General features: G+C 32.3%; 1 protein-coding gene across 7 annotated transcripts in view; it reads right to left on the bottom strand.

Annotated features, from left to right (window-relative positions):
* ARHGEF7 (Rho guanine nucleotide exchange factor 7) overlaps positions 1–15,465 on the bottom strand; it is a 333,485-nt gene that overhangs the window by 8,078 nt on the left and 309,942 nt on the right. For 5 of the 7 annotated variants that reach the window (XM_051984209.1, XM_051984207.1, XM_051984208.1 and 2 more), the window contains 3 exons: positions 13,751–13,840; positions 9,320–9,496; positions 366–465 (listed from right to left, as the gene is read on the bottom strand). In XM_051984209.1, coding sequence (XP_051840169.1) covers positions 366–465; positions 9,320–9,496; positions 13,751–13,840 — 367 coding nt within the window. The remainder of the gene's footprint in view (positions 1–365; positions 466–9,319; positions 9,497–13,750; positions 13,841–15,465) is intronic. The other 2 variants (XM_051984210.1, XM_051984211.1) reach the window with 1 other exon arrangement.

Genomic DNA, 15,465 nt, shown 5'->3' with positions numbered 1-15,465 from the left:
TTAAGTTGAACAGTTATATTAAAATGCTTAGCCAAGAGAGTCCTTGTCCAATTATTTGTTAAGTAAGTCCACGTTGATCTATCTATACTCTTAAATCTTATTTTTTCCAATGTTATAATGTTGACATCTGAATTGGAAGGGCTTAAAACTCAAATGTTTGTGTAATTGGCAGAATTCTTACCCAAAGCAAGATTCAGCCTGTGGAAGAATAGCAAAGCTTTTATAACCATATGCCCACCCTCATTAAATTTAACCATGGACAGTGGCAGTGCCATCCAAAAAACTGAATGGGGGGTAAAGGTAGCAGGCAGATATCAAATTTTAAATTTGTAACCCTCTTTGAGAACTGTTGAAAAACATCTTACTTTTCCTCTATCACAGTCTGACCATTACTTTTAGTTTCTTCCACTATAATTTTCTCCTCTTCTGGAAGCAGAACTTGGGGAGCAGATTCTTTACGGGAACCTAGGATTATTAAGAAAAATTTCAAAGTAAGTGAGGTGCCAATACTAAGCAAAAGGATATGACATTTACAAATTTTCAACTTCTATAATTTGTAGGGTCAGGTATTTTGTATCATCTATGATATTTCTGTTAAAATCTCAATCTACTGCACTTAAGACCATTTGGAACCAATCCCAGGCCATATAAAACTTTCCTATAAAACCCTTCCCTGAGAGTGCAAAGGAAAAAGAAAACCAAACCTCTAGATCATTTTACATTGAAAACTTGTTATAGGCTTTTATTTAAAACAGACTTTTCATTGGAGAAGGAATTAAAAATTTTAGGGCACAGTGATGCTCTTTGATAGCAACGTCAATCTGATGTACACATTTTTTCCAAAAACACACACATTGGCCATAGTAATATACATTAAAAAAATACACATATACATAATCATTAAAATCTTTAAATCTAAAATGAAGTTTCAACAGAGATAAAAGGATTACTATGATATTTGAATTGGAAAAAATCAAATTTAGTTTAGTGGTTCTATACGGTTTTTTTTTTTAATTTCTAGGAATATAAACAATTGTCTAAGTAAAAAAATAAGAAAACTGGATATAATCAACAGATCAGGGATGCTAATCAAATCAGCATCTAGCACAGTGTGTTGGCACACAGCAGGTCCTTAATGTATGTTGAAGCAATGAAATCAGCATTGTTCTGACAAGCCCAAGAAATTAGGGCAATTATTTTTTAAAATAAGGAAGTGATGGATATGAGAGATAATAACAATTAAATCTTTTTCTGACAAAGAAAAATTACACTTATGATAAAGCTTTAGAAAATATTAATAAATGAGACAATTTAAATTTATGATTTTACATACCTCTAAAAATTATCACGTACACATAAGGCTGAGAAAACGTGTTATCTGTCTAAGAAAATAAATTACCACAAACAGAATTGTGACAATTTTAAACTTTTAAAACTATGTGGCCCAAATAATAAATGGACCTATCTGTTTAGAAAGAAATGTTTTAAATTGCTTCATTTTAAGCCCTTTAGTTCAGGATTGCCATTCTCTGTTTTCATTAGTCTGTCCTCTCTAAAAACATTTATTTATCAAATACCTTTGTGGTCACAGAACTGTGCTAGATGTCATTTTAAAAATTGCACACAAAATCAAAAGGTTACTATATTATCATTGACTTCAAAGAAGACAGTGACATATCTAATTTTAAGGTTATATTCTTCTAAATGAATTAAAGGATTTATCAACAACTGAAACAAATTCATGTTAGATGTTCCCACTATGTAAAGACATTCTTTAATCACTCATAACTTTAATAGAGATTATCTGGGGGCATTGCTATGTACTCTGCAACACATTATTAGTTACTGTTCAGTAGTAACTCTAGTTATGTTTTGCTTTAAAAAAAAGTTTCAAAAGCATTCAGAGTAATTTTCATATATAGTCTTTAGACTTGTATCTGATACCTAGAAATAACTTAGCCTTGTACAGGTGAGAAATGTATAAGAGAGAATATTAGAATAGAATTCTGAATGCACCAAATCTAATTTTCTGATATGTTTATTATTCAAATGTTACTTCAAGGATGACCCTCCTACCAATGTTCTTAGGAGGAAAATGCCATGTTGTATTCCAACTATATCACATTTTTGTTTGGAGCAGCAAACTGTTCCCTTGTTCACACTACCCACCTTTACAGATAAAATACACAACATTCTTTTATATACTGAGGGAGACAAGTAATCACTCTAAAGGTAATTCAGTCTGGTGCCTCTTAGTCTCAAAAATTATCAATCTTAGGAGTAATCTTTTGACAACATTAATTAAAAAAAAACTCAAGAGTATTCACTTGTTATAAATATAAATATAAAAAAGGAATGAATCCTTCATTCCTCTGACTAGCAGATGTATGAGATTCTTCCAATTCCTCTTCTACAGTATCCTTAACTAGAAATCCCTCACTTTGCTAATAGGAATTATTATTTCCTGGCCCCTTAAAAACTACATGGAAAGAGGCTGCCAGAGAGAGAAAGTGGCACCAAAAACAAGTGGCAAGGAAAAACATTTTGGAAAATTACCAGATTAATAATAACAATAATAATGATAATGATCAAAGTGTGTTACACGTTATCTCTTTTGATTCTCACAACTCTGACAAGAATTCAGATTAAGAATTCACAAGGCTAATGGGGGTCCTGTGCCTTTAATATGAAAAAAAAAAGTGTTATTCTCATCACTGTAAGAATTAAATGCTTTTTATTTATCCACAAATGTGCACAGGATTCACATGGCTATTCTACATATGGAGGGGGGAACAATTTCTGAATTATCCATGCAAAAAATATAAGATCAATGAAATTAGTATTTAATGAAACAGAAAACTTAGCCACATAAATTTTCCCATTGTTATCAGTAACCCAATTTACATTGTTCAGAGTCCCAAAAGATAGATAATACCTGCACTGTGTTCAAATCAAAAGAGCACTTGTTTTGTATTTATCTGTCACATTCAATTTATAATTCTACACATCTTCAAAAATAGAATAACAACTTTTTTTTTAAAGATCATTTCATGCTGTATTGAAAACACATACATATTGCTATATAAAATAAATGTTTCCAAGCTTAATTCAAATTATTTCATGAGGCTATCATGAATTTTGAATTATGGAATGGCCTACATTTCTAAGCCTTCTCTGTTGAATGGTTTAAATAAAACTGTCTTTTAATGCAGATTTTACATCTGGCTTTAAAAAAAAAATTACATCTGATACTTGCCATTTGTCTTATTTGAAGACTGTGATCCATGGTAAAGAACTATTTCACAGAAGTGTGGATATGCTGTTTTTTTCCCCCCTTAAAAACATTGATCGAAAAACTTAACCTCTATGCCTCCATTTTTTTATATTTAAAATGTAATGACAATAACAATTTATTTTGGAAAGGGTTATTGTGAGAATTAAGTAATAAAAATACTAGTGTTTCAGATTTGGGGACACAGAATTTGCCCTAGGAATTCTTAAAAGCAAAAACAAAAATCTTAAAATATAGGAAATCTTGGCTTTTAATTAGCAATATATAAGCTATTTTGTTTTAAAAAAATAAAATCTCCTAAGGAAATGCTCATTAATATGCATACTCCATTAGTTACTACTACTTATTTATGCTCCATATGCATTCTGTATATCCTTGATACATGCATATGTGCATAAGAATATGAATGTATATATAAGAATGGCAATACCTAAACTTGAGAATGGACTTCTATTGATGGTATAATTCTTTCAGCTACAGATATTTGACTCTATAAAACTGTCATTATTTAAAATGTCAGTTTTCAGAAAATGTTGGGGGGAGGGAATTTTTATGTGAAGATTTAAATTTACATGAAGATTTTATATGAAAGATTTAATAGAAACCAGAAAGGTCTCTATTATATGATAAATTTGTCCTCGAATTAATGTATTTCCTAAAATGTTGCAAATTATGAAATTTTAAATATGAGTTCACTAAAGTAATGAGGAAATACTTTTTACTATTTGTAAACATTTAAAATGCTACATAAATTATAACAACAGTTATTATGTCACTGACAAACACAATTAATGGCTAATTTCTTATTCAAACTTTTAAAAGTTGACAAGTTAAGAAAGTCCTATCCAAAACAATAAAAAGGTAACCAAAATTAGTCATTTTGGATGTTGTCATGATGGTTTCTCCCCTAAATTTTGTATTAGATAGATTAAAAATATCATCCTTCAAGAAAAGGCTATAAATAGTTAATTTTGATGAAACATCATCTATAATCCTATAAAACTATGTTTATACAAACCTAAACAAGCTGGTTTTAGGGGGAAGATGTAAATTCAAACAATAACTCAATTATAGACTCACAGAATTTCAGCGGAAGAAGCCTTCTTTTGCAAATGATCAAAAAGACCAGAGAGTGATGCAACCTAAGGCCACACTGTGAGGCTTGACTCCTAAGTCTATGTGCTGTTTACCAAACTCTACTAAAAACCGATAATATTTTACCAAACTCCTTAATAACAAAAGGTTTAATAGAATGCAATTCCCATTTTCAAAACGGGTTTGTGATAATAAAAACCAGTCTAAAACAGACAAGTTTCTAAAAGACTGTTTAAGCAGTTGAGCCCAGAGAAATCCTTACAAGAATGGCAAGATTATGAACACATTACAAATGTGAAATGTCTTCTAATATTAACATATCTAATACTTATCTATTTTATTTTTTTAAAAAGAAAATAATATCTCATTAACTTGAAAGAGGAACCTAATTTTTTAATAAAAATACTTCTGGAGCTAACATGGACATTGCTACAGATAAGGTTATAATAAAATGCAATTTTTTTATTTGTTTCTGGCCAAAGTCTAACATCCTTTTAATGAATAGTTCATATTTATTTTTATCTCTCTTTCCCACTTTCCTAAGCAGTGTCAAAGAGAACTTGCAAGGACATTTTCTCATATCAAAATAAACATTTTTCTTATCTCCATTTTTGGCAAACTGGGACTGGGGAGAGAAATGTTTTTTTTCTGTAGATTTAACTTTTGGTGGCTGAATAATTTTTGAAAGAAAAAAATTAGAAAGAAATGGACAGAAGAAGAAATAAATTGAAAGGAATAATCAAACATTATTTAGAACATTTTTAACTGTGAGAAAACGCAAAATCTACTGCCAGGGAAGGCTTTTGAAAAAATGCTTTATCATCTGGCTTTCATTTGTACAATGTGATTTTTAGGAGAACAGCCAAATAATATAAAATTTTAAGCTATTCTGTTTTCCCCCATGTGACAATTAAATATTAAAAGCCACAGGCTAGCAAATGCAAAATTTATTTCAACTGTACATAACAGATGTCTTTTTTTAAAATAAAACAAACACTTCATTGCCATATGCAACCACAACAATAATATGCATACTGTACAATACAATGCAACATTCAGATATACATCCAATTTGTATTCTCAAACGGCAGTCATCTACTAAAAGATGGCTTTTCCCATTCACAAATGAAATCCACAATATATATGTGTGTGTATATATATATATATATACGTATATATATATTCCAATGCTTTATGTCACTATATACATCGCACTGTGTTTTGGCAACTTTATGCAAAACACTCAAGTAATAGATCATAATGTGATTTATGGTAAACACTAATTCATTGGAAACATCATTTAAGCCATGTGTAAAAGTAGTGACAATGGCTCACACCTACCTTCTAATTCATATTCTTCATTTGTTCATTATTATGCTAACTGTACACATATATTACAAAATTGCATAAACATAAGGTACTATTTTTATCAGCTTAAGTTCCACAAAAATAGAAACACTGAACCTTTGGACTGCATACCATCATTGCCACACTGGTATATCTTTTTGTTAGTATGTTAAAGCCTGCATCTCTAATACTTTTAATCAGTTCACAACAGTTAATGGTGTAAGACAAAAACAAAACAAATTAAAAACTCAAAAGACAACCAAATAAAACCCCAAAAAGCAAATAAGCACCCCATGAGATTTTTCTTATTCTGTAGTGAGCTTAACATCAACAAAAAAAATCATCATAATGACAGTAATTAGCTTCTGTAATAAAGAAAGACTTTGGTGCATAAAGCATCAATAAAAACTTCAGATCTGTATAACCAAAAAGTTCCTTAGTATTATAAAGAAAAATTCAAGTGCAGGAACTATATTTAAATATCATGATAATAGGTACAGTAACATAATATATGGACATAACAGAGTTCTTAATAATGGCCTTGAAAACAATGCAGAAAGCATTAATAAATATTTGTCCCACAAGTTAAATATCATAAAAAGATAACGATATGAAAATGAAAATTATATTACTTCTAGATTGATTGCATTACAAAATGAACATATATATTGTAGTATTGTGAACTTTCTTAGAAAATTCAATTCTCCATGTGAACCGACTGTACACATAAACCTAATCACCTTGAAATATCAATAAAGGACTCTGGATTCTTAAAATATTTCTCTCTTTTTTTGGTGAATTTTTCAATTTGCATTGGCCAACCTTCTTTAAAATATGAAAATACTGGGAAAATAAATAAATCAGTGGCTACATTGTAGCCAACTGAAATTTCCGAGATGAGCAGCTTTGCTAAATTATTTCATTAAGACTCACCTTCCTTGTACAATCAACTCACATCACATTAAAACACGAAGTGCTAAGTCTATTGGATTTTTCACTCAGGTTTGGCAGAAATTCATTAGCACCTTTGGGCTGGTGAGCAACAGGCTGCACCGTCCAGGAAATAAATAAATATACAAATTGTGCTATAATTCTATAAAAAAAAGGAAAACTATAACACTGAATCCAAAGATTTGTGCATATGCAGATATGCTTGGGGACTTGGAGGGGAGATAAAGGGAGAGGCAGATTATAGTCACCTGGAATTACAGCCACCCTAAGGAAAGGAAGAAATGAAAATACTCAAATGTTATTCTTCATTTATTATGGCATTTTGTTTCCTGATGCTGATTTCAGTAAATACTTAAAACAATACTATGGTTCTATTTTGACACCAAATACATTATCACTTGAAGAAAACACAAATTTCCCTCTAGTAATGACCCAAATGCAGATTTGAAAGCTACAACTGAATGTAACAGGGTTATCACATTCAGTTCTGTGTGAAGCAAAAATTAGAGTCTGAGTGAGGCCAGTGAAACCCTCTTACAACAAATCCTAAGAGACTGGGGAATATTTTTCTTTCTTTTCTTTTTTTTAAGCTCTAAGAAATACTTTTTTTCCTTAAGTGTGAACTGCATAGCAGCCTTCTGAATTTTAGAACAAGCTTAAACATCCCAATATAGGAAGGATTTTGCATACATATGGGATTGTTGTAACAAGGTTTCACTGCAGTTGGTTGCTGAAAACAAATAAATGTGTGTTCATGGCTATTACATACACAGTAAATACATATGTCAGGGGTGCAGCCAAAGCTATGACTGAAGCCAAAGCATTTGATCTCTAAGTATACCTACCAAAGGCCAGCCTAAGCACAGTCTACCTGTGAGTTTCAAAGGCTAAATGCTTAAGCTTTCAGAACCTCAACTTTTGGCAGTATGTGTATACACATATATACTTCCTTGGTACCATATGGCAGGAATTATTCTCATTTGAATAAATGGTAGTGGTTGTCTAAGGGAAGGGGTTGGAAATGCTCCGCAATAACTGGGCACTTAAATGAAGTCCACAACTTTTTCACCTGGGGAGCTTCCATACTATGGTCAAACAGGGAATATCAATCAGGATGAGCATAAATAATATTTTCCCAGGACCATACCATGAAGCATGGAGTTCTGAGGACTGAAGATACAACTGAATGTAACAGGGTTATCACATTCAGTTCTGTGTGAAGCAAAAATTAGAGTCTGAGTGAGGCCAGTGAAACCCTCTTACAACAAATCCTAAGAGACTGGGGAATATTTTTCTTTCTTTTCTTTTTTTTAAGCTCTAAGAAATACTTTTTTTCCTTAAGTGTGAACTGCATAGCAGCCTTCTGAATTTTAGAACAAGCTTAAACATCCCAATATAGGAAGGATTTTGCATACATATGGGATTGTTGTAACAAGGTTTCACTGCAGTTGGTTGCTGAAAACAAATAAATGTGTGTTCATGGCTATTACATACACAGTAAATACATATGTCAGGGGTGCAGCCAAAGCTATGACTGAAGCCAAAGCATTTGATCTCTAAGTATACCTACCAAAGGCCAGCCTAAGCACAGTCTACCTGTGAGTTTCAAAGGCTAAATGCTTAAGCTTTCAGAACCTCAACTTTTGGCAGTATGTGTATACACATATATACTTCCTTGGTACCATATGGCAGGAATTATTCTCATTTGAATAAATGGTAGTGGTTGTCTAAGGGAAGGGGTTGGAAATGCTCCGCAATAACTGGGCACTTAAATGAAGTCCACAACTTTTTCACCTGGGGAGCTTCCATACTATGGTCAAACAGGGAATATCAATCAGGATGAGCATAAATAATATTTTCCCAGGACCATACCATGAAGCATGGAGTTCTGAGGACTGAAGATACAACTTCAACTTAGGAAGTAGATCCTTCTTCATTCATAGCTGTCAAGGCAAAGAACTATGCTAACAGTGTAAAGAAGGCTCATAATGATTATTAAATGCTCCTGGCAGATTGTTCAGATACATGGACATCTGAATTAATTTTGTAGTACCTTCACTGCACATTTTTATTTCTCACTGCTATTTTATTCTATGCCTTTTTAATCTGTGTGTTTCTCATACATAGAAAATTCAACCATAATAAGGCTAAAAATATCTCCATATTGCTGGCACTTAGATCACAAACCTATATGGTTTCAGTACAAAATACAAAACGTTCACACTACTGAATCCCAAAAAAAGGAAACAGTGCTACACTGACATAGTCAAAAAACAAACCATTGGGAGCTACAAATCAACAGCTATCAATAATAGTAAAGTAACAACAACAACAAAAACCCAACAACAACAACAACAACAAAACCAACTCAAGTATATCCTTAAATGAATATACTCTCTCCCTTCAATAGTCAGGTATTTGAATGTGTATTTAAGTTGGCAATCAAGCCTCCACCATGTACAATGGAAAATATCAGAAACGCTCTCAAAAGTTGTTAAAATATCACATTAAAAAGAGACGAGGAACAGCGAGAAAACATCTAAGAAAAGCAGGCTGTGATACAACAAGCATTTGTTAAGAAAAGCTCAGAAGTGCATTAGTTCTGGTGAGAGATATATGAGCAACAGCTCTTACGAGATGTAGAACCCATTCTGTAACTATGGGCTGTCCATATACTGTCATAGTCAGAGTCTTCCGAGAGGTCTGAAGGCTCCAAACGAGAAAGGCTACTGCGACGACCCAAGGAGTCTAGACTTGATTGGTCATCATCAGCCAAGACGTGATTATGCATCAGGTCAGTGCCTTGCCATGCTAAGGATGTATGGGTGAAATGAAATGGCAGATGAAGATAGGCAGAGGTGGGATGAGGAGGAAAACATACAGGAATAGCCACAACCAAAAAACATGAAACAAAAGCAAAAAAGGTGATGGGAAGAGAAGGAAAAGAGAAAATATTGTTAACAAAAAAGGCATTAAAGCTTATCTATCCTTATTTCTGTCTGGGCTTTCATACTCTAAGCACAACTTAGAATAAAGAATAGAAAAATAAAGCTAGATCATCTCTTTAAGAATAAAACTAGATCACAATAATTTTTAAACTTAATTTTTAATTTGTTACTCATTTTTGAATCTTTAAAAAGTATTAAGTTCTACTACAAAAGACAATTCTGTAAGTGTACGACCATTAATCAATAACATTTAAAATTTTTAGATACACAACAAATGAGTCTGTTTCATTTAGTATTTGTAAAGAGAAAATGGCTACTTAAGATGTATTCCAGTCATTAAAGGGACGGATTGGTAGACTGTCAAATATTTTTTACATACTTCTTTACTTCTTCAGTTAGCCCTCTGCCAAGACTAGAAATCACCAGTAGACATCTTAATGAATGGGCGGAGAGGAAGGGTGTGCCTAAACTTACCTTTTCAAATATGACCACTGTAAAAATTTCAGAGTGGAGAAAGGAATTAAACAAAATCCACTTCCCTCTCTTTTTCCCACCTCTCATGCCATACTTTGGGTGTGTATAGCCAAGCTTCTTAATGGAATTCGTGAAAATTAAGCCAATAAAAATATTCAAAATCAAAAGCCCATGGGAGGTGGCTGCATCATAAACATTTTGTGTTTATATTAACTAGGATGTGAACCCAGATTGGGAGCACTGAAACTAAAGAATAGAATCAAGAAAAGAAATTAGCAAAGTTGTTAATGTGAAAAGGAGGATACTGAAAGCAAGCAGGAACAAAATGGCTGAAAAGAAAAGACCCCAAGAGCAGCTGAAGAGATTTGTTTAAGTACAGCTGTCCAGAAACACAAAAAAAACAGGGAAAGAGTAAGTAAGGAGGTGGGACCCTCCATTGACATAAACACCCAAAATTTAAAAAAAAAAAAAAATCCCCTCTATTTGTAACAGTCCACCATGGGAATAACTCTCTCTTTGCTCCTTTTCTTGGTCACACCGAAGTTAATTCTGTTTTCAAGACTTAACAAGAAAAAGCAGAGGACCATTTTTATTGAAAATAGGAAGGCAGATTCTGTGAGGTATTCCCTAGCAACAGATATCAACAAGACATTCTTTTAGCTTACAAAGTCTTCCCATGTTCAGAAGCACATTAATCATGAACTGATTTTAATAATGTGTACTGAACATATTTCATTTTAAGTATCACTCTTACTAATTTTTTAGAAAAAAGGATATTTTTCCCCTACCCCAACTATGGTTAGGTGGTCTAGGTAAATTTGTCACAAATAATAGCATAAGAGCTTCAACCCAACCATCCCTCTATCATTACTCTGTCTCATAAATAAAAGCATGCTTTAATAGGTCTTATTTTGTATTTTGATTATAATAATAATTTTAAAAAAAATGCAATGTCCAATGCTTTTCTTGTTCAGGAATAATGGAAATTATAGAGAAGCACAGTAGCACATGGGTAGATGTGTGCAAATTACTGTAGTCAATCCCCTTCAGGCAGCCAGAAGCAGCAAAGCCATGAGCATGTTCTATGGCAACATCTCATAACTATGAAAAATACAACTTGCACTAGAGGAAATAAAATCCCATGTGACTTCATTTCTCTGAGACCATTAGTTAAAAATTTTTCTTAAGAAATATTTGAAATTGAAGAATTTTAAAATGTTTTTAACAAGACCAATTATAATAACTTTTTGATATCCAAAGGAGTCATTAATGTAATTATTTTATTCATTCTAAAAATACCTATAATTAATTTTAAATATTTTTACACAACGCTTTATATATAGACATTTCTTGATTATTCACAAGCTAATTACACATCTGTGTATTAACCAAGATTTCTGTCTTCACATCAATTACTTTGTATGTCACCTCAATACTTTTTGCCATAAAGGATGTAGAAGAAACAAGAGTAAACCAGTCAATTCTGGTGGTTGGTTAAAGTCTCCATAGAAAAGAAAAGTTTAAAACTAGTAGCTAAGTAATAATTTTTAAAATGGATTTAAATGATCCTTGTTAGACTTATACCTAATACAAGGCACTTTTCCCAGAAACCTAAAATATTTAAGAAGCATTTTAATCTCTATTTTGCTGAGTGAAAAGTGAATGATGAAAAGGAATCTACTAAAAGTCAAGTTGGCATCAAAACTAGATTTATAATCTTTTCATTATAAATTACAAGATTTAGACAACATAAAAAATCCAGATAAGAGCTGTGGATTCTGAATATTACAATAAATTGTATGTACCCAGCTGCAATAATAAAAAGAACGAGGAATTTTAAAGAATATCTGTCTGGTTGGTTGAGACATATTATAAATAAACATTGTTGATGTGGGGTGTTGCTTTTGCTTTATTAAAAAATATATTCATTACACATAAAAATAACTAGCAATGCTTTACATCAATAAGACAGAAGCTTAAGCAAATGAATATCTATGGATTTTAAAAAAAAAAACAATTTGTCAGAGGAATTTTCTTAATATCTATCCCCTATAAATATATAAATAAAAATATATATAAAAATAAAACCTGATTTGCTGTCTATGTGTGTATGTATATATACTCATACACACCTGTACATACATACATACTAAGGCAGCAATCAGATTTTATTTTGGATCATATGGAAAAAAAATGGTATATTCTGAATAATGTGGTTTTCAGAGGATTCTCAGTAAAAGAAAAAACCAAGGTAGCAAAAACTCAAAAAAGAGTTATTACACACACTGATAAATCAAGCAGATCAATCTAATCCTCACATTATCGTTGTGAAATACTCCGAAAGTCCACATAAAGTAGACATAAGTCTACCGTAGAATTATAAACATGAAACCTGATCTTGAACCTAAAATTCTCTTTTATAGACTTTCAGGTTTTCTAAGGATCTTTTCTAATTTGTTGTCAAGATGCAGTAAAAAAAAAATTGATTCAAGTTTTAAAAAGTGTAAGAATGCAACAGCTAGTTTTTAAAAATAACAGGCAATGTTAAGCACTAGCAATTAATTTGCCTATTAGATGCTCAGTAGTTATGTATTGAGTTAAGTGGAATTAAAAACAAACACACAAACACAACTTAAAGAACAGCACAAAATTATTCAGGGAAGATTCTAAGATGCATTAAGCATAATTCTTCAAACCAAAAACTGGATGCCAAGGTATTATAAAACTGTTAGTTCTTCCTGCTGGTTTATCCACAGAAAGGACAATGTGAACTTCTCTAAAAACAGGGTTTTGTCTTTTATCCAGCTAATAGGGTGCATTATTATTGCACACTGCAAAGCCAGAACTGGAGAACTGGGTTCAATATAACTACTCTTTGTTCAGCCTCAGTCAAATAGTGAAACCAGGAATAAAATGAGACCATTTTCTAAAGAAAAATAATGTACTATAATCTACTTGTATTATATTTTCCACTCTCACTGTGGAAGAGAAAAGCAGAAAAACTTCCTTAACTCTGCTACTGTCTGTAAAAAGTATCTTGAGATAATAGGATCTAGACAACAATATATAAGTCAACTAAAGTGATACTGGCATCTAATAAAGAACTTTTTCTAACCAATTACCTTACAAATTAAAGTGAAACATACTTTGTAAACCTTAAAATACTATATAAGTATGTTACTACACAAACTTTTTTTTTAAAACTCAAGTGACCTTATTTTCATTCTAATTAGCAGTCAGCAATTCCTTTCAGTGAAAAATTGTTCAAAGATTTCGACTTGCCACCAGTTCACGTGACTGAGATATGTTATTAGTGTTTTCCCCAGTTTTCCCCTTTTTACTATTTTCCAGTACATTTTCTTAAGAATGAAATACCTTCTAAATAAAGGCTTATGCAGTAAGTCACACCATGTTCTTCTATTACAGATAACTAAGATCCCTTTAAATATTTTAAAGATGCTAGTGTGGGATCCTCATTTTATATGCAAAACCATCCAAGCTCCAAAGACCAAAAACAATTCAGACATATGATCAGTGGTCACTGATTACTTTTGGTGGCTGCTCTGCCTCCAATATTGAACATCATGCTCTAGTACTAAACATGTCCAGGTACCAAGTCAATATAACTCATATTTAAACTTACTTGAATTGAGTGTTTGGCGGGTTTTGGCACTTGTGCAATATGCTTCAATAACTTTAAGAATCTGGGCATCTTCTTCCAAGGCAGCTGTACCTATTAACAAAAGAGCAAAATTTCACATCAATTTAGGAAATATTTAATGTTCTGATGGATACTGGTGATTTTTGTCCATGTCCTTCTGTGAATCTGCCATAATGATTTCACTCAATATACCATGAGTCTCTCCAGAGCTCTTGACATTTTTTGGACAATATGACTATATGGAATAACTATCAGTTTTCTTGCTTGCTTGCTTTGTAACTGGTCCACCTTATTTTCTAGCCATACAATTCTTTCCAGCGCTTCTCCTGTGCAATTCAATTTGAATACTGTTTCACTGAGACAGCTAAAATTTCTTCAAATTAAAGTATTTTTCATTTAATACTTTTAAAGAAGTCGGTGACTTCAGAGCTTTCCAACAGTTAAGTACAATAACCTGTTGAATACATTCTGAAAATAAGAAGTCAGTATAATTCAGTATCAAAGAAGAGTATCTAAGAAAATTGACTTCCCCCTTTAGTATTTTTTCTAAAGCGTTTTTAATTACATTTACATAATTACAATGTTACATTTTAATGAATGATCATATCAAAAGAATATGACATCTGTGAACCAAAAATCATTAAGAAGTATATTTAGGGGCAACTAGATGGTGCAGTGAATAGAGTGCCAGCCCTGAAGTCAGGACGATCTGAGTTCAAATCTGGTCTCAGACACTTAATACTTCTTAGCTGTGTGACCCTGGGCAAGTCATTTGACCCCAATTGCCTCTGCAAAAAAAAAAAAAAAAAAGTATATTTAAAGTGCTACCAACTCATAAACTAAAAAACTTTCAATTATGATACAGGAACAACTTATTAGAATTCTCTGAAACATTGCTGCTTCATCTTGGATTATGGAGGTCATTAGATGCTATCACTCAAATAATTTCATAATAATCCCTGAGAGTAAAATCCAGTGATCATAGAGAACTTACTTTACTACAGCAGAGGGTAAGTTAATGATATTAAAGATGTAGAAGAAAAAGAGTTGGCAAGCAGTCCTATATATGTTAAATATGTTTCAGTATATCCTAGATACAATACATATTTGCAGAACCAAATAGTTCTCCTGTTGCACAGGGAGAATTGGATTCAGAAGGTAAAAATAACTTGGGAAGAAAATCAAAAATGCAAATAGTTCACATTCATTTCCCAGTATTCCTTCTTTGGGTGTAGCTGTTTCTGTCCATCATTTATCCATTGAAACTCAGTTAAGTCTCTTTGTCATAGAAATCAACTTCCATCAGAATACATCCTCATACAGTATCGCTGTCGAAGTGTATAATGATCTCCTGGTTCTGCTCATCTCACTTAGCATCAGTTCATGTAAGTCTCGCCAGTCCTCTCTGTATTCATCCTGCTGGTCATTCCTTACAGAGCAATAATATTCCATAACATTCATATACCACAATTTACCCAGCCATTCTCCAATTGATGGGCATCCATTCATTTTCCAGTTTCTAGCCAGTACAAACAGGGCTGCTACAAACATTTTGGCACATACAGGTCCCTTTCCCTTCTTTAGTATCTCTTTGGGGTATAAGCCCAATAGAAACACTGCTGGATCAAAGGGTATGCACAGTTTGATAACTTTTTGGGCATAATTCCAGATTGCTCTCCAGAATGGTTGGGTTCGTT

The sequence above is a fragment of the Antechinus flavipes genome, chromosome 3 (assembly GCF_016432865.1).
Source record: "Antechinus flavipes isolate AdamAnt ecotype Samford, QLD, Australia chromosome 3, AdamAnt_v2, whole genome shotgun sequence".
Classification (NCBI taxonomy): Eukaryota; Metazoa; Chordata; class Mammalia; order Dasyuromorphia; family Dasyuridae; genus Antechinus; species Antechinus flavipes.
The sequence above is the reverse complement of the archived record's forward strand: the minus strand, read 5'-3'. Positions and strand labels throughout refer to the sequence as shown.